The sequence below is a fragment of the Prinia subflava genome, chromosome 6 (assembly GCF_021018805.1).
Source record: "Prinia subflava isolate CZ2003 ecotype Zambia chromosome 6, Cam_Psub_1.2, whole genome shotgun sequence".
Lineage (NCBI taxonomy): Eukaryota > Metazoa > Chordata > Aves > Passeriformes > Cisticolidae > Prinia > Prinia subflava.
Genome location: NC_086252.1, coordinates 5527556 through 5550844, shown reverse-complemented (window position 1 = coordinate 5550844; position 23289 = coordinate 5527556). Strand labels below are relative to the sequence as shown.

The 23289-nt window shown below is 52.9% G+C and overlaps 1 protein-coding gene across 4 annotated transcripts; it reads left to right on the top strand.

Moving 5' to 3' along the window:
• Positions 1-403: 403 nt before the first annotated feature.
• LOC134551930 (aryl hydrocarbon receptor-like) lies at positions 404-22158 on the top strand. 4 transcript variants are annotated; one of them, XM_063399979.1, is made up of 12 exons: positions 404-2259; positions 4870-5057; positions 5362-5415; positions 12695-12810; positions 15764-15853; positions 16106-16205; positions 16314-16456; positions 16583-16776; positions 17645-17754; positions 18044-18185; positions 18565-19439; positions 19556-19800. In XM_063399979.1, exons 1-12 carry the CDS (start codon positions 1898-1900, stop codon positions 19663-19665), a joined length of 2484 nt encoding a protein of 827 aa, XP_063256049.1. In that variant the 5' UTR covers positions 404-1897; the 3' UTR covers positions 19666-19800. The 4 variants fall into 4 exon arrangements, 3 of the variants coding, with proteins under 3 accessions (XP_063256049.1, XP_063256047.1, XP_063256048.1); XR_010080718.1 differs by adding an exon at positions 21994-22158 and having other exon boundaries at positions 405-2259; positions 18565-21031; XM_063399977.1 differs by having other exon boundaries at positions 405-591; positions 1716-2259; positions 18565-22158.
• The last annotated feature ends 1131 nt before the right edge of the window (positions 22159-23289 follow it).

Sequence of the window (23289 nt, the reverse complement as noted above, 5' to 3'; positions counted from 1 at the left end):
ATAGGGAACGGCCCGGGTGAGGGATGGAGAGCAGGGAACTACCGGGATAGGGAACGGCCCGGGTGAGGGATGGAGAACCGGGAACTACCGGGATAGGGAACGGCCCGGGTGAGGGATGGAGAGCAAGGAAAATCGGGAACTACCGGGATAGGGAACGGCCTGGGGAGGGATGGAGAACCGGGAACTACCGGGATAGGGAACGGCCCGGGTGAGGGATGGAGAACCGGGAACTACCGGGATAGGGAACGGCCCGGGTGAGGGATGGAGAGCAGGGAGAACCACCGGGATAGGGAACGGCCCGGGTGAGGGATGGAGAACCAGGAACTACCGGGATAGGGAACGGCCCGGGTGAGGGATGGAGAGCAGGGAGAACCACCGGGATAGGGAACGGCCCGGGTGAGGGATGGAGAGCAAGGAAAATCGAGAACTACCGGGATAGGGAACGGCCCGGGTGAGGGATGGAGAGCAGGAAGAACCATCGGGATAGGGAACGGCCCGGGTTAAGGACTCGGGAGGACAGAGAACAGCCTGGTTAAGGAGGAGGGGGAACAGGCACCAGGCGGGACTAGGAACAGCCGAATTAGTGAGCAGGTGGGACAGGGAGTAGTCTGGTCCGGAATAGGGACTTAGGCGGGTAGGGGACAACCGAGTTAGGGAGCAGTGGGATAGGGAATGGGCGGGATAGGACAGCCGGGTTAGGCAATAGGGAACAGGCGAAATAGGCAGCAGGGGAGACCGGGAACAGCCGGGATAGGGAACAAGTGGGACATGTGAGAGCCGGGTTAGGGAACAGGTGGGACCTGGAGCGAGCAGGACAATGAACAGCCTGGCTAGGGAGCAGACGGTGTAAGGGACAGCGGCTTAGGGAGCAGGCAGGATAAGGCACAGACAGGATGCCTGCAGTGTGTCTGCCCGCAGGAGGGAGCCTAGGATACGTCTCTTTCCAATACCTGCACAACGAGTTGTGCCAGTTCCCTCTGCACCCTGCTTCGAGTGCTCGACCAACATCGCCAAGCTTTTAGGCTTGGAGCACGTGCAGTAACCCTAACCCTGATTAAAAACCACTGTTAAATTACTGGGTTTGGGAAGGTCACAACCAAATGTTTTACACGTTTCCCATCAAAGTGACATCAGCTCTGCTGACCTGGCACATTTGTGACACCATTAGCAGCTTCTGCTTTGCCCCCTGGCAAGAAACAATCAAGTTGCATTTCAAGGACTTATCCCTGGAATTTGCAAACAGCTTCAAAAACCCAACCAAACAACCCACAAAGGATGGGTTGAGGTTTCCTTAACAGCTCTGTCTGCAACTAGACCGGTTGGATGCTCCAGTCCCTGTCCAACCTGGCCTTGAGCCCTTCCAGGGATGGGGCAGCCGCAGTTTCCCTGGCCAGCCTGGGCCAGGGCCTCACCACAGCAGCTGGAGCTGGTTTTTACGGGGAGAACAAAAGCTTTGGGCAGCATTAACTCAGGGAAAGGCAAAGTGAGAGGAAACGGGCTGGATTTTCCTCAAGTGACACCAGCGAGGATGTCAGGCTCTGGAATGGTGGCCCACAGACATGGTGTTTGCCAGGATTCCATGTCCCCTGTGGACAATGTCCCACAGACATGGCATTTCCCATAATCAAATGTTCCCGGAGGATGGTGGCCCACAGATAAGTTCCCCAGGATTCAGTGTCACCTGAATGGTGGTCTATGGTCATGGTGTTTTGCAGGTTTTGGTGGCCCCTAAGAAGAGTGGCTTGTGGACATGGTGTTTTCCAGGATTTGGTGGCCCCTAAGAAGAGTGGCTTGTGGACATGGTGTTTTCCAGGATTTGGTGGCCCCTAAGAAGAGTGGCTTGTGGACATGGTGTTTTCCAGGATTTGGTGTCCGCTGAGGATTGTGGCCTAGGTGCATGGCGTTTCCTAGGATTTGGTGTCCCCTTGTGAGGGGGACAGTGTTCCCAGGACTAGGATGTCACCTGGGGGCAGTGGGTCCATGGGCACAGTGTCCCCTCTGGAGAGTGTCACCTGGGGGCAGTGGGTCCATGGGCACAGTGTCCCCTCCGGAGGGTGTCCGTGTCTCCCAGGATTTGGTGTCCTTGGGGCACGGTGGCCGCCCAAGGGCGTGGCCTGTGCCGTGGCCCGGAGCCCCGCCCCGGGCGCGGTGCCGCCGCCGCTGCGGTACCGGAGCGCTGCCCTGCCCGTGCCGCTGCCCCTGCTGCTGCTGTCCCGGGATGTACGCCGGCAGGAAGAGGAAGAAGCCGGTGCCCAAGAGGTGGGTACAGCTCTCCCCGGTCGCCCCCGTGCGTGGGACCGGGCAGGGCGAGCGAAATCCAGGCAGCGGGAGCCCAGCTGGCTCTGGGGAAGTGCCTGGAGCCGCTCTGGTGCGAGCGCTGGGTTAGCAAAAGGGAGCGGCATGCATGGGTTACTCGGTTTTAATCAGGGTTAATTGGAGCTAATGCTGTGTCGTCTCTGGCACGCTGGTGGGAGAACAGAAATCCCAAAGATGCTTTTCCTGCATGCCGGAGAGTTTGAGCTGCTCAGCAGTGATTCGTGGGCTGGGCTGTGTTTAGGTGCCCGCTTAAATCAAACATACAGCAATTAGTAATTGCCACAACATCTCGATTCCTTACTTATTAATTATTATGCTGCTCAGTGGCTGTTGCATGACATCCCCCTCAGTGTGTCCCCAGTGTTTCCTGCCTCCCTCATGCCTTCCCCAGCTCCTAAGTCCCACCAGCCTGTTTAACCTCAGCTTTTGCAGGTGTGTAGGAACCAAAGGTGGGTATATATTTATGGGAGGCTGTGGGGGAGGACACGGGTGAGCTAGGTCCAAGCCCGAGATGAAGGAGGGAGCACTTTAAACCTGTGGAGAGGTGACCGTGAGCCTCTCTTGGATATGTATTTGGGAGTCTTGTTGTGTAAACATGAAGGATAGTTGTTTTGCCACAAACCTGTTTTCTGTTCATCTCAGAGTGGTGATTCCAGCCCTCTGGCGTATCAGCCTGAGGGTTTGCGCTGGATTTGTGTGGCTCAGGGTGTGGGAGAAGGTGTCTCTTTGGAGCAGAAGGGCCGTCGTTCCCTGGTTCTGCAAGGTCAACCTTGGGAATGGGAAGAGATTCTTTTTCTGTGTGATGGATCAGATCTTGGAGCGGGATCCTGCTGGGAGAGGCCAGGCAGAGCAGGGCTGGTGGATGTGCAGTGTGCTTCATAACCACTGGGCCAAAGGGAAGGGAATTTAAACAGGTTTTAAATGTCTAGAGCAAGCTTCACTGTTCCCAAGAGGCATTTTCCTCCATGGCACGGCCCCTCTCCAGGCTGGCCACGTGTGCTGCAGTTGGGAAGTGCAGGAACAGAGGTGTTGGGGTGTCCTCCTTGGGGTAACTTGCTGCTGGCTGTCACCCTGTGTGCCTCAGACAGAGGATTTTCAGTGTTTGGCCAGGCTATCCCAACGATTCTGTTATACCTCAGAGTTTTACCCACTACCACGCTCATCTCCAGTCTCATTTTCTCTTTTGTCTGTTTGGGGCAGGATTTGGATGGTAAGTGGACAGAAGGAAGACTTTAAAGGGTATCTGAGGAATCTCAGACAAATTTTCTTTGCCCCCTTTTTTTTTTTCAGTCAAAGGAAAACTATTTTAATTTTTTCTCCTTCCTGTTTGTGTGACTGTGATTTCACAAGTGTTTAAGCTTTGTAAAAGCCCCGGTGCCAGTGTGTTTTACCCAGCTTGTGTGGGCTAGTTTGGAGCAGGGTTGTGCCAGCCTCCCTGAGAGAGAGGTATCCCTCCTGATGCTGCACTTACAATCCAGCAGGCTTGAGCTTTCCTGAGGAAATGCTGCAATTTTCCATTCATCCTTAAAAGACCCCTCAATCTCTCTCTAAGCTGCAAATTCAACAGGCACCTCAGTGCATTTCATTTAATGCTCATTTCCTCTCATGTCACACATGCAAGCAGCCCTGCCAGATGAGATTGGAGAGTGGTGGTAGAGGAGAGAGCTTAAATTGCTGCTAAATACTGGCAGATCCTGTTATCCAAAGCTCCTTCCTGAAGCAAGGATTCCTGCAGAGAGGGAGTTTGTGGTTAGACAAATTACATCAAACCAAACGAGATGCATGTTAGAGGATGCAGCTGCGTGAGATACAGAGCTGGGGGGTCTGCAGGGTTTGTCTTTGAGCTACAAAATTCAGATTGGCATTAAAAAATGAAGGACACAGGGTGCCATCCAAGTCTTGTTAAAGTTATTAACTGAGCTCTTAACTGCTGTGCTGGGATTTTGGCGGGGTGGGTGAAATAACTGCAGCTCACAGAGATGGGACCTCATGTAGGCTTCAGGCTGCTCTCCTGAGCACTGTTCCTTCTGCAGGCCCAGGGTTGCCCCCAGGGCCTAAGTTTGGCATCAAATGCTGGTTTAATTTGGAAACGCCCATCTGAAAGGGTCAGAAATCAGAATATGGGAGGTGAACAAAACTTTTTACATCAACTTTTTTTGAGAGAAACTCTTTTCAAAGTGAAGTGCCCTAAACCACCGTATGAGATACACTCTTTGTTTAAGTCATAGAATCCCAAATGGTTTGGGTTGGAAGGGACCTTAAAGCTCATCTCATTCTGCCCCATCCCTGGATGTGTTCCAGGCCAGGCTGTACAGGGCTTGGGCAACCTGAGGTAGTGGAAGGTGTCCCTGCCCATGGCAGGGGCTGGAACAAGATGGGCTTTAGGGTCTCTTCCAACCCAAACCAGTCTGTGATGCTGTGATTGCTAGGAGGAGCAGGGTATGGAAAAATCTTAACCATTTCACTCTTGTGGCTGCACCAAAGCCAGTGCTGGGTTTGGAAAGAGCTGGTTTGACAGTCCCAGGTCGATTACTTCTTCCCTGCGTCTTCCAGCCCCAAACCACCCCCTGCTGAGGGTGTGAAGTCCAACCCCTCCAAGCGGCACCGGGACCGGCTAAACCAGGAGCTGAACAAGCTGACAGGGCTGCTTCCCTTCCCTGAGGATGTGCGCTCCAGGCTGGATAAACTCTCCATCCTCCGGCTGGCTGTGGGCTACCTGAAGGTGAAGAGCTACCTGATGGGTGAGTGTCTGTGCTGGGAGGGGGGGAAAGCCCCTGAGATCAATCCCCACTGCACAGCTTGTGTCCTAACTCAAGCTTTGGGATGGGAAGTTGTGTTTCCTGAAGGGACCATGATGGTGAGTTGTGGGAGTGGGCCCTTGGATGTTGATACTAGTAAGAATATGTCACCGTGGATGGAGGGAGCAGCATGGGGCCCTGCCTAGCAGCTAAGATCTCCTGCAAAATTCCTCCAATTCATTAGCAGCCATCCTTTATCTCCAGTGTGGGAAATTCTGAGAATTCTCTACAAATCTATTTCCCACAGACCAGAACCCCTCCTGTGTTACACTTCCACCACCCCGTGGAGACGAAGATAGAGGTCGGTGAAACAGTGTGTCTTGCTGAACAGTAACATTGCCCTCCAATAAATTGAATTTAAAATTAAATTAATTAAATAATTGAACATTCATAATATAATATATCTTACATTTTACCTTTTATGGTCTTTATAATTATTTTATATTTTTATATATTATTATATTTTATATTCCCTTTTATATTTCATATTCTGTATTTCCTTATTTATTCCATATTTGGTATTCTTATATTTATTCCATATTCCTTCTTCCTCCCTCCCAATTCTTCTTCAACCCTTTATTATTATTACAGTTACAGTATGTTTAATAATTATAACATTATATATGGTGCAGAGCCTGGCTGGTGGGCGTCATCACATTCCCAGGAGTCACCAGCACATGCAGATGGGGACGTATTCCGTCTCCAGTGACTTGGGCCTGATGGAATGGGTGATGGACACTGGGGAAGGCAGAGCATGTGGAGCAGGAAGGCAGCCGCAGTTTTTATATTTAGAGTCTCCTATTGTGTCTTCTCCCCGCTGCAGACTGGATAAACTTGGCTCCCATGGCTTTTCCCTCATGCCCACTCCTCTGGGCTCTCCCAGGGCCCTCTCCAGCTGGGGTGCTGGGCTCCAGGAGGACACTCCTGTGCCAAACTCTCCAGATGGGCCCTGTGTCTCCAGAAAGAGCTGGATACCACTGGATGTGCTCAGGATGTGCTTCCCAGCATAAGAGCTGCTCTGGAAAGGCATTTGGCATTGCAGGGGTTCTGGAGCCCCATTCTGTTAGGCCAATTATTCCCATCTGGCCACTTGCCTGTGATTTCCAGCTCCTTCCTCTTGCTCTGCCCTGAAGTTCATCTTGTTTGACTTCAGATCATCCCAGATTCATCAGGGAGGTGTGCCTCCCTCAGGCATGCCTGCGGAAGACCCATGCCAGCTGCAGGTCACAGCAGCCTGCTGTGGTGTGTCCTGTCAGGCATTTTGTGGGGACATGGTGTCACCTCTTGTGCTCTGCTTTCTGCCTCAGGTTTGCTGTCCTGTGCTTCATGCAGGCTCCTCTCCTGCAGCAGGAGAGCACCCCTATCCTCTCCCATTCACAGCCCAAGCCCGGCCTTATCTCCAGGCAGAAGAGAGATGGATGTTTTGACAGAGTAGTAATTGCCAGACAATTGAGAGACCAGTTGCACAGTTGGCTCAGGGTGATGCCCTGAGGCTCTTTTTTCCTTTGTGCTGCATTTCTCATTTTCTCCTAGAGTGGAGCTTCCCAGTGTTGTCTGCTGCTAACACCAGGACAAATCTGAGAGGCTTCCAGCCTTCTCCATCTTGTCTGGTATTTCTGAGGTGTGGGTACTGTGTGCCTTGGGAACAGACAGGTTTAATGGGGTGTAGGAAGCCAGGCATCAGGGGCTGGGGCAGTGTTTGGGGTGGGACAGAGCAGAGGACAAGTGCAGTGAGTTTGGGTGCTGGTATCAGTGCCTGCTACACAGTGGATACGAGGAAAGGGACGTGTCATCTGCATGGGATCCTGGTTTCCATTGCGAGGTAGTGACTCACTGCATCATCCTTTGAATCTGCTTTTAGATGTTCTTCTCTGTCTGTGCTTTAAGGAGAAACCAGACTAATTAGTAGTTTGCTGGAAATGCCAAGCTTCAGGCCTAGAGAGGGAAGCTCTCGGAGCTCCCTCCGTGCGCATCTGTAACTTCTCTGTGCCCTGGGGCAAACGCTGCCGGTGTTGCACAGCTCTCTGCTGCCTGGGATCTCAGTCATCCTGTGCCAAAATCAGGGGGCTCAGGGCTTGGTCTCCCCAAGCTTCCCATAAGGCTCAGCCTTGAGCAGTGCTGGGTGGTAGTGACAGCTCTGGTGCTATCACAGCCTGCCTTAAAGGCACTTTAAAGGCTTTGTCAGTCACGTAAACAGTGACTGAACTTCACTGCCAGACTTGTGCTGAGCTCTGTCTGCAAACCAATTTGCAGTGGTTGCTACTTGGACCTGTGTCTGACAGTCTCCCAGACAAATCTGGAGTGACTTTGCTGATCCCTGTCTCTTTGAGAGCAAGTGCCCAAGGAGAAAAGCTTGTGTCTGTGTTGCCGACTGCCACGATGCTCTGGGCTCTCTGGTGAGACAGGAGCCCCATTTGCTGCAAAGGGGGAGATCTCATTAGCTTGGATGGATTTTAGTGCTGAATGGCTTAGAAAACCTCCAGCTAGCTGGAGAGCTATGCTGGGGTTCGTTTCCTATGGTTCTTGTAACAAAGAAAGCAAATGTTGGGGTTGCAGATGTGGCCCTGCCAAGGGTGAGCAAGAAAATAGGGCTTAAAATGCTCTCTGAGGTGGAGAGGGTGTAATTAGGGAATGTGCTGCCATGGCTTCTTCTAGGACACCAGGCAGGGAGGTCTGCAGGAGAGAGCATCACAGAGTCCCAGACTGGTTTGGGTTGGAAGGAAGTTCATCCAGTGCTACCCCCTGGCATGGGCAGGAACACCTCCCACTGTCTCAGGGTCCTGCAAGCCCTGTCCAGCCTGCCTGGAACTCTTCCAGAGACAGAGCACCCACAGCTGCTCTGGTAATCTGTGCCAGGGCTTCACCGCCCTCACAGGGAAGAATTCCTTCCCAACATCCAACCTAACGCAGTCTCCTTCAGAACCCATGGAAAGCCCTGTCGTGGTGTGAGACCACAGTCTGGAGTCTGGCAAAGCTTGACATATCTAACAGCTCCTAGCAAACAGTGAGCAACGCGCTCCCTCCCCATCCAGCTGACCTGGCTAGAGCAGGGGCTGGGCTTAGAAGGTCTCATCAGGTCCTTTCCCACCTCTGGTGCTGGTCTCACCAGTTCCCTCCCCAGTGCTCTGCTGCAGCGCAGCTGGCAGGTCTCCCTGGGTAATCTCACTGCAATCAGCACTAAATTAGCTTTTTTATTCATCTCCTTGTTGTTTGTTTTTACCATGGGGCAGAGCTGCAGGGGTCTGGGCCTGAAGTAACTGAGGCAGTGAAAAGAGTCAAGCTCAAATCTGTCCTTGGGCAAGATCTTGCAGGACTGTGTGGGATGAAGGTTTGCAGCTGCAGGTTGGAGAGGCTGGCATGGGCTTGGGGATGCCAGCACTCCCCAGGGCATTTCTGTACTCTTTGGAAAATGCTGAGTGACTTTTCCTAATAGTTTATAATCTGTGAGTTTGGCATTTCACTTGGATGGCACGAGCTTGCTCAGCTTGGCACCATGCCTTTGTTAAACAGCTGAGGCAAAGGTTGGTGCTAATTTGACAGGGTTTGGGATAAGATCCAAGAGGGAAATGGTTGTGAGTGGCTTGGTGTTGCTGGAAGAGCTGGCAGCTCCTGGTTTTTGGATGCCAGGCACCTCTGGAGCCTGTTCAAAGAGAAGTGTTGACCGTAGGTGGAGCTTGTCAACTCCCCCCCGTGTAACACAGTCTGTGAGAACAGATCTGGCTCTGGGGTTGTTACCACTAACCTATTATTTTCAGCTCCAAACTCATGCCAGAGGCAAGGGATGTGTTTAGCCTCCATGGCTGCCTTGCCATGTTTTTCTTTGGGAATGTGATAGACAAAAAAGTGAAGAGATTAGATGTCTTTTCTCCTTTTTCCTCCTTTCTCCTGCTGGAAGTTTTTCCTCTATTGCAGGGCTTAGGAACCTCCTTGGGGAGGCAAGAAAGCCAACCCATAGGGGGATGCTCTTGGGGGTCATATGGGGCACATCCTGACTCATTGATGCTGGAAACTCTACTGATCCTGTCTGGCACCTTCCCTGGCTGAGTAAAAGCCTTGCTGTCTTTGGGGATCTTACTGGCAGCAGGAAACCTGCAGTGCTGTGGCTGCTGTTGAGGTTCAGGACAGAGCTGGATTTCCCCCTCCTGTCTTAAAAATTACACATAGCCTCTGTCCCAGTAATTTGAAAATGTAAGTGATGACCACACTGCCCCAGCAAATGCTGGGACTTACCTGGTAACTGCAGATGGCTTTTGCCATGGTCTTTTTTCATAGAATTATGAAATCTTTAAGCTTGGAAAAGACCTCTACGATCATCAAGTCCAACCATTAACCCAGCACTGCCAAGCCCACCACTAACCCATGTCCCTAATCACCACATCCCCATTTTAATTCCCATTAATTGTCCCAAGATGCATTGCAGGAGATGGGAAAAACTGGACACAAACAGCAAAAGTGCACTGTCCTTTTACCCAGTTACCCCTGTTGTTGTGGGTATATTATAGCTTGGATATACGTTGGATATACCTGTTTCCTTTAATCCCAGTATTCTGTGGTCTCAGCTGCTTTGTGTAAGAGTCTCAACTGCTCCATTAAAAGGAGTGTGTTAAATGGGATGAATTAGCAGCTTTTAATACAGCTTGTCACCTGCTTTGTCCTGCCTGGCGGCCAGTGGGCGTCTCTTCCTCCTGCCAGCCACTGTTTCCAGTCCATCTTAGCCATTGGCTCCTTGGAGACTTGGCTTCAGCAGTCTGAGGAATCCAAAAAGTGACTGGGAATAGCCTCTGTGCCCCTGGTGGTTTCTTGGAGTCCTCTACCTGGAAGTGCTTGGGTTTCTCCTGGGATTGCTCCCAATCCTGATGGTTCTTGGCAATTTGAGTGAGGATGAGTGCAGAGACCTGTTTGGAGGAGGAGAGCCACAGGAACACCATGGCCCCTGGCTGTGGATGGTGAGGGCTGGGATGGATGTGAGCACCAGCTGCTCCACACCACCAGTACTTTTGTTGTAGGCAACATCTCTTTGAGTTTCCTCCCCTCTCTCCATGCTCCAGACCTTCTCCCCAGGTCAGGTGTGTCCCATGGGAGATGGATTCTGGAGGATTTTTGAGCTCAGCTGTGCAGAAGTTGACTGCTCTGTGTTTGAGAGAAGGGGAAGTGAGCACCTTTGATGGGAGATTAAAAGCACCTTGATAAGATCAGTGGGAGAGAAGAAATTCTGCTGGAAAGCACAAGATGGGTATTTCTTGCTGGATGCTGAAAGCCACAGCAGCTCTCCCCAGCTTTCCCTGCAGGTACTGCTGGTGGACACTGGGAGAGAGCTGGAGACCAGATGCTCTCAGGATTTGCATGCTCTCAAAAAGTTCTGTGCCCTTTTGGAGCTGTATTTTGGAAGAGCTTGTTTCTTTTTGAACTCCTCTGCCAGCTTGCCTCATTTCAATGCTTTAGAGAGGAGCCAGCCCTTCAAAAGAAATCAAATTTTAAATGAGAATCAATGTTTCATTTCGAAATTATTATGCTCCATGAAGTGCAAATTGAAGCCATGTGGTCCAGATGAGATGTTTTTCCTTCGGGATCACACGGCAATCATGTGAAGAGGCTTTTTGTTTGGTGTCTCCCTGTTGAATCTCATCTTTCCCAACCTTTTCCAGAGGTCTCACATCCCCTGAGGAGGCTGTTCTGACAGCACAGGATGGAAAAGAGCAGAAGCTGTGGCTGGTGGAGAAGGTGGAGATGCTGCCTGAGCATCTCCAAGGAGTGTTGAAGGTTTGGGGGAGGAAGCAGTATCCTAGCTCTGCCAGCGATGGAGATGGAGGCTGGCTCTGCTCCACAGCACCCTCTCCACTGCTATTGGTGTCATCTTATGCCAGACCTGCAGCTGATTACCCCAACCCTACTGTACCCATGCCCTGGCTGCTGACAGCCTCCATGGGTGCCTGCTTGTTGGCACTCAGGCTCCAGGTGTAAATACATCCCAGAGATGCTTTGATTCCAAGTTTGTTTTGAATTAAAATGTGCCAGTCCATCAGGGGAAATGCTTTTGCATGTTGATGGTTTGCTGCAGAGCAAAATGTCCCAGATCAGCAGTTGCATGGGAAATTTCTTTAGATTCCAGATTGGTTTGGCTTTGAACTTGGTGTTCAGGTTCACCAAGAAACCAAACAAAGAAGGTTTTGAAGGTTTGTTTGGTTCAAGAAAACAAATATGGGTGCTTTGATGGCATTTCAGGTGTTTTGGGAAGGTTTGCCTGTGTCTTTCATCAAATTGTTTTGGCTTTGAACTTGGTGTTCAAGTTCACCAAGAAACCAAACAAAGAAACCAAACAAAGAAGGTTTTGAAGGTTTGTTTGGTTCAAGAAACTAAACAAACCTTCAAAACATTTCAGTGGTGAAGGGAGAATTTCTGCCATGGAGAAAATTAAATGTATGGCCAGGTATGGGATAGTTTGAGGTTCTTCCTCATTTCCAGCATTCAGAGGATCTTCTCCCTTTGGATCAGGGCTGAGATGGGGCAGGCAGTACTCACTGCTGGGATGTGAATTACACAGCACATGGGAGCTCTGTCAGACCTCAGGGAGCTGCAGGAGCTGGAGATGGTGGCAGAAGTGGGGTGCACCAGCACATGGGAGCTGCTGTGAGCTTTTCTGTGATTTTTTTTTTTGATTTTTTTTTTTTAATTTTTTTTTTTTTTTATTGTGAGCTGGCACAAAAACATGCCTTGAAAATCATCCTTTTGCTGGTGGCTGAGCTTGGATTGAGTTTTTTCAGTGATAATCAGCAGATAAAGGACCACGCTGGGGACATCCCTGGAAGCCTCTGTCCTCATTCCTGTTCCCTGAACCACTAGTTCTGTGTGAGTCCCATGAAGCTCGAGGTCCCACAAGTAGGGCAGCAGGAGGTTTCATGCCAGCTGCACCCAGGGGTGCTGCCTTGAAGGCATCCAGTACTGAAGCATGAGGCAGCTCCTGAATCAGCCTGGGAAGGTCATGGCAGTGACCTGGGAGCCGAGACCTCTCAGGTGTCACCAGGAGTGCCACGGCCACCAGCTCTTGATCTGCTTCCAAGCTGCCAAAGGTGGAAGGGAGAAAACAAATATGGGTGCTTTGATGGCATTTCAGGTGTTTTGGGAAGGTTTGCCTGTGTCTTTCATCAAACCTGGAAGGCAGCAGAGCAGACAGAGCACCCCAGTGGTGTGGCTGGAAGCCAACTCCAGCTCTGCCAGGCTGTAACCAGAAGCCTCCAAGCTTTGTTGGGTGGTGTTCTCCAGCCTGGGCAGCCCAGAAGCGCTCAGCCCTCGTCTGTGCTTTGCATCTCTGCCTCACATCTGGGCAGGAGTGAGGTTTCCCAGAAATGAGATCAAGCAGGAGAGAGAATCTCTTGGAGAAAGCCTCAGGCTTCCTTTCAGGCAAGCTGGGCATGGCTCTGTAAATGGGCTCTGTGCCAGTTCCCACTGATGGTCTCATCTTCCTCCATGCTGGGTCCATGGGCATCCAGTAGCTGCATGAGCAGCCCTGGGGTGAGGAGGAGGAGGAGGAGGGGGAGACTCCTGGCTTGCCCATTCCACACTAATTTAGTTTCCACTTGCAGCTACAGCTCCAAAGGATGGCAACTGCATGGATCAGCCCAGAGCCCCAGAAGGGGACAGATGGACGGAGCCACAGGCTGACAGGGAGCTGTTTCCTGAGGGGGAGCTGCTGCTCCAGGTATTGTGCTGTGGTTTGGTCATTCGGGGTCTCCCCAAGCAACTCTGGAGCATGTGATCCCATCTGTGGAGCAAGATGAGACCCTGCTTTGCCCAGAGCTGCTTTGCTGTGATTCCTGCAGACTCTGAATTCCTGGGGACAGAGACACTGCTTGGCTGGGATGGGTCCAGATCCTCATTCCCACCATTCCCCCTTATCCCACTGCAATTTGCTGCCCCTTTCATTATGTTAAATCTCATGGACACAAGCTCCATTCTAACTGTCCTGGTTTTGAAAGACAGGTGTCTGCTAAGGAAGGCAAGAGCCTCCCTTGAAGATGTAAACCCCCTCCCTCCAAATTATTAAATTTTGAAATTAAGGAGCTCTCAGTAAAAGATATGGGAATAGGAATAACAGTTCTTTACTAGGAAAATTAAAATTAAAATGTAGTAGTACAAAAACAAACCAAACAAACAAAAAGAAAACACTGACAGAGTCAGAATGCAACCTGGAACCCTGTTGGTCAGGATGCTGGTAGCAGTCCAATTAAATCGTGGCTGCAGTCCTCCTGGAGTGACAGATGTGGTTCTGTTGAAGCAATGATTCTGTAGAAGGGTGTAATTTTCCTCTGAAGGTCCAGTGGTGGTGAGATGAGTCCAGTCTAACTCTGGGAATCCAGTTGAAACAGGCTGCACTGGTGTTCTGACTCTCAGATTTTTATCCAAGTAGGAATGCTGGGCTCCTCCCCTTGGGTGGAGCATTTCACAGTGGGATGATGTAATTTTATCAGTCACGGCATTGAGACTCAATGGCCCATTAACACCATCTCTGGGTGGAGGATTGGTCATGGAAGAGATAAAAAACCTTGCCCCGCCTGATTTTAACAGATGGTAATAGAATACATACTTCTGGTTACATCTTGCATAGCAACCTAGGACACCTACCAAGAGGTTCAGGGATGTCATACGGTGGTGTAAGGATTGATCCCTGAGTAATTCCCAACCCTGGGTTGGTTCATTATCTTCAGCAAAGGCCAAGAGGAGGCTGTTGAGAGCTGTGGGACAGAACATCCCCCAGGAACTCCTTGCCCTACCCGGGGCATTGCGTGAGCTCCATAGGGATGAATTCACAACCTGCCTGGGATGGGAAAAGCCCAGCTTCAGTTTGTAGGTTGTGGGGGAGAAAAGAAGAGCAGTTGCATGTTGGAAAACAGTGGTGGAAAAAAACAATGGGAAATGAGAGCTTTGCTTTGTAGAAAGGCCACGTGTGTCTCATGAAACAGCTTCCAGTGAAGCTCAGAGCATGAGGAGCTGGTGAATCAGCCTCCCACAATGCTGCTGGTTTGGGCTGCCATCTATAAATGTGAGCTGGAAAGGCCTGGCATGGAAAGGTCACATGGAAAGGTTGACTGCTGAAGCAGCATCTGGGCACATCAGCTGAGGAACATGCTGCTCCCTGGGGCTGCAGGGCGAGTTAGTGCAAGACCTTCAATCATTCCGTGTCCTTGGCATCTCCTGTGCCTGCGCTTTCACAGAATCCCAGAATGGTTTGGGTGGGAAGGGACCTTAAAGCTCATCTTGTGATGAGCTGCCATGGCAGGGACACTTTCCACTATCCCAGGCTGCTCCAAGCCCCACCCAAGCTGCCCTTGGTCACTTCCTGGGATCCTGGGGCAGCCACAGATTCTCTGGGCACCCTGTTCCAGGGCCTCCCCATCCTCACAGGGAAGGATTCCTTCCCAATACCCCATCTAACCCTGCTCTCTGGCAGCATGAAGCCCTCTTGTCCTGTCTCTCCATGCCCTCTCCAGCTCTCTTGTAGGCTTTCTGGGCCTTCAGTCCTCCCACCTCTCCAAACACCAGCAGATGGATGCGTCAGGCTTTGGTCGCTTCAGCCCTGCTCGTGCAGAGCCCTCCAGGCAGCAGGCAGTGTGAGCAGACCCCCAGCAGGAGCCTCCATGTGGGATTTTGGCAAGGCAGTGATTCCTGGGAGCTCAGTGTGACTTTTGGCAGTGAATCCTGCACCACACGAGGTCCCCCACAGTCCCAGCTGTGTGGGAGTGTGACCGTCACAGAGGAGCAGCTGGATACCAGGAGGGAGCCCTGGGCTGCACCAGCCCCAGCATGGAGCTGCTCCTCAGCACTCTCCAGGGCTTTGGACTCGGACCATATGATGGCAATTCATTGAGCCAGCAGAGCACTGGCAGGCTGGGGTGATTGAAGGCATCTGGAGAACTTATGAGGTGTTACTGTGACAGAAATCCCCCCGCTGAGCTGTCTGCTGGCTTTTATTGCTCCCTACAAAGATCATTTTAAGGATATACTGTGATCTGCAGAAAACTGCCTCGGGGTCCCTCTGGGGGCTGTAGCACACAAAGGGAAGGGACTGGTCCTCAGCAAGCTGGATCTGTACACTAGGTTTCCATTTAGGGTGTTCTTTCCCTAATTTCTCTCCTTCTATTCACTTACAAATTAAACCTATCACAGTCAAGAGCAGGGGGCATGAATCACTGTCTAGTGCAGTGCTTTGCTTTTGGGGGAAATCAGCCTGAAATGGTCACCAGAATCATAAATATCCAGAGCTGGAAGGGACCCATAAGGATCATCATGTCCAAAGCAGAGCCCCAGAAGAATGTAGCTATTTCCAGCTGTAGAGGAGGAAACCAGTTCCAGGTCCTCCATGAAACCTGTCCTTACTGGTCCCTCCTAATGCAGGAGCTGCCCTGCAGTGAAAGAGGGTTCCGTGGGGGTTTTGGAGAAAGTGGTTGGTCCAGCTTGAATCATTGCTTGTGCTGGGAACAAAAAACTCCACAGAACTGAATCTTGTAAGTGCTGTCCTTCTTTGTGGGGCTCCTTGTTGAGGAAGAAGGTCCCTTCCTGTCTCTGGATGCTAAAGAAACAGCTGGGGGATTTCAGCGTTCAGCAGCTGGATTGAAGCTGGGGAGAATAACTTTGGACTGAACTTTTGCTTTTAGGCACTCAATGGATTTGTCATCGCCGTGACCGGAGATGGCTACATCTTCTACATCTCCCCTACTGTGCAGGACTACCTGGGCTTCCACCAGGTAAGCACCGTGTTTTCCTGGCTGGAAACAGATGCATGAAGTCCTGGTGTGGGAAGAAGGTGCAGATGGGGAGCAAAGCTTCCCAGAGGGCAGCAGCTCCTGTGGCAGGGGAAGGAGCTGGAGTTTGCCTGTTCTTTACACTCAATCCCTGCACTTTTAGTGCCCAGGAAGGGAAACTTTCTGCCATGTCCTCCTCCTGACACCTCTGCCAGGCTGTCGAGGAGCAGACGCTATTCTGTTGTGTCATTCCAGTCAGATCTCATCTACCAGAGCGTGTATGAGCTGATCCATGCAGACGACAGGGCCACCTTCCGCCACCAGCTGCACAGGACCCCACTGCATGCTGCTGACAGTGAGTGGCAGGGTGATCCCTGCGGGGCTTCGCTTGAGCAGCTCTGAGCCATGAGCTCAGGGGGTGCAGCACAGCTCGGAAAGCTTCCTTTTCTCTTTGCTTTTCCAGCCTTTCCCCCTGAGCAGCAGCTGCCATCCAGATGCAGCACCATGTCCGTCTCCCAGCACCTCTGTGCTGAGAAGCAATCCTTCGTGGAGAGGAGCTTCACCTGCCGCTTCCGCTGCCTGCTGGATAACTCCTCAGGATTCCTGGTAATGTTGGGACACTCCTCTGCTCCTCCTGTTCCCCCAGAGCCACTTGTGTCCCATAAGGATGAGAGCACAGCCAGTTCCTACCACCCTGTTTGCTTCACACTCACATTTTCTAATCCCTGTAAGGCCTTGAATTTCCATGGACGCCTGAAGTTCCTTCTTGGGCAGCAAAAGTCAGCAGCAGAAGACAAGTCCCCAGTTGCTCTCTTTGCCATTGCCACACTCCTCCAGCCTCTCCCCATCCTGGAGCTCCGGACCAAAACGCTGATCTTCCAGACAAAGCACAAGCTGGACTTCACTCCCATGGCCTGTGACTCCAGGTAAGGCATCTCTCTCTTTGCCCGTGGCAAAAACCCTGGTTCTGGATGGAAAACTAGACCAGGTGGGGACAAGGAACACCTGACCCAGCTCCCATGGCCTGATGCTTTTGTCCCTCTGCTGCAGGCCCCCAGTAACACGAAGAGCAGGTTAACAGGGCACCAGCACTTCTTGTCTGCTGTGGTTTGTGTGGTTTGTGGAACAGGGGATGCAGCTCAGCCTGGGGTGGAGCATCGCTCCAAAGCAGGGGTCTGGCCAGTGGGGTGCTTGTGGAGGCAGATAAGCTTGCCAAGCCCCTCACCTGGGGAGATGTCCCTTGAATGGAATGTGATAAGCTCATCTCAGCCCTCCTCCAGGGAGATACCCCTTAGCTGAGGCTGTTCTCCCTGGTCAGTGACATCCCATCATGCTCTGATATACCTATGTAGATTCTTTCTAACCCATTGGTCTTCTCCCCTTGGTACCACCCTCAGTTTCCCCTATAAATACCCCAGCTTCTGCTCAGTTCAGGAGGCAGCTGTTGTCCCTGGACCCCTTTGCAGGGTGCTGGACAATAAAAGCTACCCTGTGGAGTGGCCACATGACTCTCGTGTCTCTCTGTCCCTGATTCAGCCTGGGATCACCTCGCAAGGCAGAGCTGAAATCGCTGCTGAGAGCTGAATCACTTGCAGCCACAGGCTGTGCCTTGCAGAGATAACCTGGTGGCCAGAGGACTGTCCGAGACCCCCAGAAGGCTGTCTCCTGTGAGACCTCTCTCTCTGGGAAGATTGCGGCATTCCGGGTGGGACCAACAGACTCCCACGGCCGTTCATAGGGTGCAGCTGTGGGGGATGCATCCCTGGTGTCACTGCGTTCCTGTGCTGTTTCCAGGGGCAAGGTTGTCCTGGGATACACAGAGGTGGAGCTGTGCAGGAGGGGGTCTGGATATCAGTTTGTGCACGCTGCCGACATGATGCACTGCGCAGAGCACCACGTGAGAAGTGAGTGCCGGGGGGCTGCCTGGGGGGTGTTTGTGGGGTCCCTCAAGGCTCTGGCATGGCTGTATTATTGCTCCTTGGTGCTGTCTGTCCCGGAGCTGGAGTAGCTGTGATAAAGGCTCTTCCTCCTGGATGAGCTTGGCGAGCTGGCAGAGAGACAGCATCCTGCATCTCCTGCCCCCATAGCACGGCTATGAGGTGATGCTCAACCTCGTGGCATCTTGCCCGTGTCCTGTGTCTGCCTGCGTGGAGGCACTCTGTTTGTGACACTTCTCTTGTGTCCCTGCCCCAGTGATGAAGACAGGGGAGAGCGGGCTGACGGTGTTCCGGCTGCTGACCAAGAGGGGCGGCTGGGTGTGGGTGCAGGCCAACGCACGCCTGGTGTACAAAGGGGACAGGCCCGACTGCATCATTGCCCGCCAGCGAGCCCTATCGTGAGTATTGCTGGCCCCCTTCAGCTGCTCTGGGTGTGGGGGGCTGCCTGAGGCATGCAGAGGCCATGAGGGTGGAGGAAGGGGTAGGTGGGGTTGGCACTTCTGCAGCATTTGTCCTCCTGCAGTGTGAGTGAAACGGCTCTGAGGAGGTGGTTGAGGACATGCTCCTGCCTAGGAGCAGCAGCCCTTCCTTGAGCCATGCAGACCTCCCCAAAGGCTCTCCCGAGCCCTCTTATAGCCAGCACAATCCAGCCCCCTTTTCCTCTAGCAAAGCCAGGGCAAGGCTGTGAGTTCCCCCCTTGCTGTCAGAAGCGTGGTTTTGCCTGGCCTGGAGGAGCTGCTCACGCTGTTTCCATCCCTTTTTGCCTCCACACTGAAGGAATGAAGAAGGGGAGGAACATCTCCGGAAGAGAAATCTGCAGCTGCCTTTCAGCTTTGCCACGGGGGAAGCAGTCCTGTATGGGAATGACCTTCCTGGGTTCTTGGACTCATTCCAAGGCAAGGAGGAGTTGCAGGTGCAAGCAAACTCCAAGGCAGAGTTGGGCTTGGTAGACCCCAACTCTCTCCTTGGGGCCATGATGAAGCAGGATGCATCCATATACAATTCCCACACTGATAACGTGCCTCAGTTCTCCCTGCCAGGTTTCATCCCTGAGCCTGATGGACTGAGCCAGAATGAGAACGTCAGCAGTGCCAAGGAGGACAGCAACTCCCTCCTGGTGGTCATCGAAACCCTTTTTGAGAAAAGCGGGGTGGGTGGAAACGTCTGCCAGAGCCTCAGCATGGACAGCACAGAGCTGCAGCAATGGGAGGAGGCTCTGCTCAGCCTGGGGGCAGAGGAGGAGCTGCAAGCTCAGGGACTTGGCCAGAGGCCAGGCACCAAGGTGACATCCTGTGTGGAGCAGATGCTCCCCAGGGAGGGTGCTAGGAAGAGCCTGGACTTCACACACTGCCATGAGAAAAACAACGCTGTGGCTCACTTCCAGCACTGCTGGGCAGCTGGTTCAGCATTCCCAGCCCCAGCACAGCCCAGGGCAGCAGGCACATGGGCAGGCCAGGGGGCTGTGGGCTCTGTAGCCTCTGTTACCTCTGAGGGCAGCTCTGCCCAGCCAGAGCAGCAGGTCCTGTTTAACCCAGCCAGGCCGGTGGCGGGGACTGTGCTGGGTGTCCCTGTCTCCAGCAGCAAATCCTCTGCAGCACTTCAGCTGGCAAACCAAGCATTTCAGGCAGAAGTTACCCCCTCTGCTCCTGAAGGTAACAGTGTTCCCACTGCTCAGAGCCAGCTGGGGTGCCAGCTGGTGGGCTCAAACTCCCCACCCCCACTGCACTCAAACACATTGGTGACTCTGTGGCACAATGTCCCCCTCCAGGCAAACCCAGGCAGTTGTCCATCGGAGGCTTGGCTGGCCATAGCTCCAAAACAGCAGGAAGCTGCAGGAATGAATGTGGAGCCCCAAACTCTGCCAGGTGGCAGCCCTGAGAGGCCCCCAGGGGCTGGGCTGTGGTTGCCACCCCGCTCCCAATCCATTCCTTGCCCTGCCCAGGGCTTGCATGAGTTCTTGTTTTCCAGGGATGGGAACCTCTGTGATGTGGAGGCTGCTGTCCCTGCACCCTTAGGAGCCAGGCAGCTGGCAGGGCATGGCAGCTTCCCCAAACAGCCCTTGGTAGCCCATGCAGAGCCCAGTTTTTCCTGGGAAGGGGAGCAGGCAGTGCTCCGAGAGGACAAGGGGTTCTCACAGCTGTGGCTCCCGCAGGCTGGGGCAGCTCCTCAGAGGAGCCATGGGGCAGGGCCAGTGCACCACAGTGGGCTCCTGCTGGGCTCCAGCACGGATCCCAGCACCCACCAGATGGACTGCCTTGTGCTGCCTGAGTGCCAGTATGGAAACAGCCCTTTTAGGCACGAGAGGAGCTTCCTGAGGGATGCTGCTGAAGTACCCCTTCCCCAGCAGCCAGGTGCTTTGCCTTGCCCTGCTGAGAACCACCCTGGAGCACCCTGCTCCTCACTGGGCTCGGTTTCAAGGTGCTTGACAGCTCTTCCTGTGAAGATGGGTGCAGGAGAACCCCCGTGCTCTGGGCAGGACCCTGGCTGCCCATCAGTTCCATTCTCACCTGGGCAGCCTCCCTGTGCCTGTGAGATCCAGTTCAAAGTGAGGTGTGAGGGCTGCAGGACCTGAGGTGCCCGGCTCCTGTGGAGGGAGCAAGGAGTCTGCCAGGGGTGCAGCCAGACCATCCTTTGTGGGCAGCCTGGTTTGGAGCTCACTGTGAACCAGGAGCGCTGTCTTGGAAAGCCACCAGCAGCTGTGAGCTGCTCATGCCTGCCAATGGTACCCTGTGCTCCCTGGTCTCTCAGGATTTTGTCTTCCAATGCTGTCAGGCAGTCTAAGATGAAATGCTTTGGACTTTTTTTCCCATGAGAAATCTTTCAGGGAGATGCAGCTGTGCAACTGCAGAGGCTTACAGGCTCCTGGGGTCCAAGGAAGGACATTGCTTGCTGGCACATCCACATGCTTGGAGCAGCCTCTTGCAGATGGAGCTGCTGCCTCACAGGCAGGTAGCACTGAACTGCTGTTTCTCAACAGAATAGCATGGTCTCCTCGTCTCCTGTGTTGGACCACTCTTGTCATGTTGCTGTTTGGTCCCCTGTATCATCTCTGCCTGCCTGAGCCTCATTTCCTCCTGTGCTCTCCATCTCCAGAGACCACCCAAATCCTTTGGAAAAGATGTTACCAAGCACTTCAAGAAGCTCAGCAGCATTGAAGGATCTCAGTGGGAAGTGAAGTTGGTGGGAGTGGAGGCACCTTGGGGGTTTGGGCTCTCCAGCAGCCTTCCAGGGGAATTTGGGAGAGGTGGGTACCAGGCCACTGTGACCTTTCTGGGATGCAGAGTGGGGAAAGGCTAGCCAGGCTCCCCTTGGGTTTGTCACTGGTTTGTCCTTGCCTTCCTCTCCTCTGCTCCACACTGCCATGGGACAGAGGAACAGTGGGGGTTCCCCTGTGGTTTTGCCAAAGCAGTGAGAAGGAAAGGCAGAGAGGGATGCAGTGACCACTGGCTGCCTCTCCTGACCCACTTGGTGCCCCTCAAACCATTGTCCTGCAGTCCGCACAACCACTTGGTTGAATTCTCTTCCTTTTATATATATGTAACCTAAGATGTGAATGAATTGTTTTTCCCCACCATGGAGCAAAGTCTTGCAGATCCATCAGGAAAGCCACAAAATAAGCACTGAGGGGCGAGGGTGGGGATGATTTGAGACCATACTGGCTTGCAACATTGGGTCAGAGAGATCAGAGTGCTCAGGGACATTCATACCTTCCTCTCATGCACCCATCACCCTGAGCATCACATCTGCCTTGCACACCAGTGATAAGCATTTGCTGAGCAAATTATACCAGGTAATTAGTGCAGGGCCAACAGCAAGCCCACATGTCCTGGTGTGGAGTGGCCTCATCTCCCTGGGTCTCTTCCCTCATGCCCAGCTTTGCCTTGGCTGATGGGGAAAGGTCAAGCTCCTGTCTGCAGGCTGAGAGCAAAGCAACGCCAGAACATCCTGGAGCACTCTAAGGTGGCTTCGAGAAGCACCTAGGACAGAGCCAGGAATTGACTGGCCATGATCCAGATCCAAAAAGCAGAAGGGACTCTGCTCACCAGCCTCTGTTCTGGCACCTGTGAGACAGTGTTGAGGTGTGCCAGGGCTCCCAGTGCTGCAGGAGATGGGCCTTAGGGTGGGGGCATTGCTGCTTGGGGCTGTGACAGACCCCCCCTGTGCTGTCACTGGTGTCTGATCTTTCTGTACCTCGTGGCTGTGCAGATAAAGTCTGTTCTGGTGGCAGCGTCTCATTTTCCGCTCCGTGATTCCTTTGTGCTGCTGGTTGCAGCCGGAAGATGCTGAGGAGAAAAGAGCTGTCCGGAGCCTCACCCCTGTGTTTGGTGATGTATTAAAAGGCGATTTGCTTTGTATGGTGCTGATATTTGTTTTGACCTGAAACCATGCCTCTCCATTTCCTCCTTGACTGAGCAAGTGCTGGGAAAAGCCTGGCCCTGGTGTTGGGTGCGTGACACTCTCGTTTTCACTGTCCCCAGCTACTGTGGGCATGCACGGCAGCAGAGGCATGACAGTGTCTTGCCTCTGAAACCCCAAACTGCCCTGTGGGGTTGTGGGACTCACAGGAAAGGCTACACTCAGCATTGACACACGTGGTTGTTAGTATCTGACTATTAAAAATTATTACAGAGATCCCTCTGCCCGAAATAAGGTGTAAACGACAGCATATGCCAATAGTATGGATTTCTATTTAACAGTAAATGTGAGAGGGAAAGTGGGGAAAGATAGGAGGGTGGAGAGAAAGTGACAGTGAAACAGACTGCGCAGAGAAAATACCACTACTTCTTCGCGTCCTTTCGGTGTCTTGCCGAGGTGGTGACTGCAGACTACATCCATCGAGTGGTGAAGGGAAAGAGTCCAACAAACACCACGTCCGTGGGGTTTATGTTCTGCTGAGCTACGTGGGAACATCCCCTGTACCTCCGCTGGGGCGGGGAGCTTCACCCCGGATAATATTGTGGATCACGGGACACTTGGGGACCCTTGACACCCTCTGAGATGTTGCAGCTGTCTTCAAGTGAGCGCAGTTGAATCAATAATAGCCCATCAGTTGAGATGGGTGCCTTCAGTTTACGGGTGAACGTCGAGGTACTTGGGAACAGAGTTTTCGCAACTGAGCCATTACACGAGGGAGGACGTTGGCATGATAAAGACCTGCTCCACATCGCAGGATTTGCCTCTTACCAGCCTCTTCCCTTATCTGTAAGCCCTTGTGCGCCGGCAGGCCGCCGCTCTGTGCTTTGCCAGGGCAAAGTGGATTGTTGGAGCCATTAGCGCACCGCCGGGGCAGTCCCCACCTCCCCATCCACCCTCACATCCCCACCCACCCATGGCTCCCTGCTCACCCCCACCCACAGCCCTGTCACACCGCAAGTCCCCCTTCAGCGCCCCCATTCCTCATCACCCCCTACTCCTTCCACTCGCCTTTCACACCCCAAACCCCCTTCAGCACCTTTCACGTCCTCCTTAACCCCCTCCATCCCTCCCACCCATCACCCCTTC

Coding starts and splice junctions, on each gene's coding strand:
- LOC134551930 (XM_063399977.1), top strand. CDS start 1,898: ATGGCGTTTCCTAGGATTTGGTGTCCCCTTGTGAGGGGGACAGTGTTC. Junction 5,058..5,361: donor GGTGAAGAGCTACCTGATGG/GTGAGTGTCTGT, acceptor TATTTCCCACAG/ACCAGAACCCCTCCTGTGTT. Junction 16,206..16,313: donor CCCACTGCATGCTGCTGACA/GTGAGTGGCAGG, acceptor TTGCTTTTCCAG/CCTTTCCCCCTGAGCAGCAG.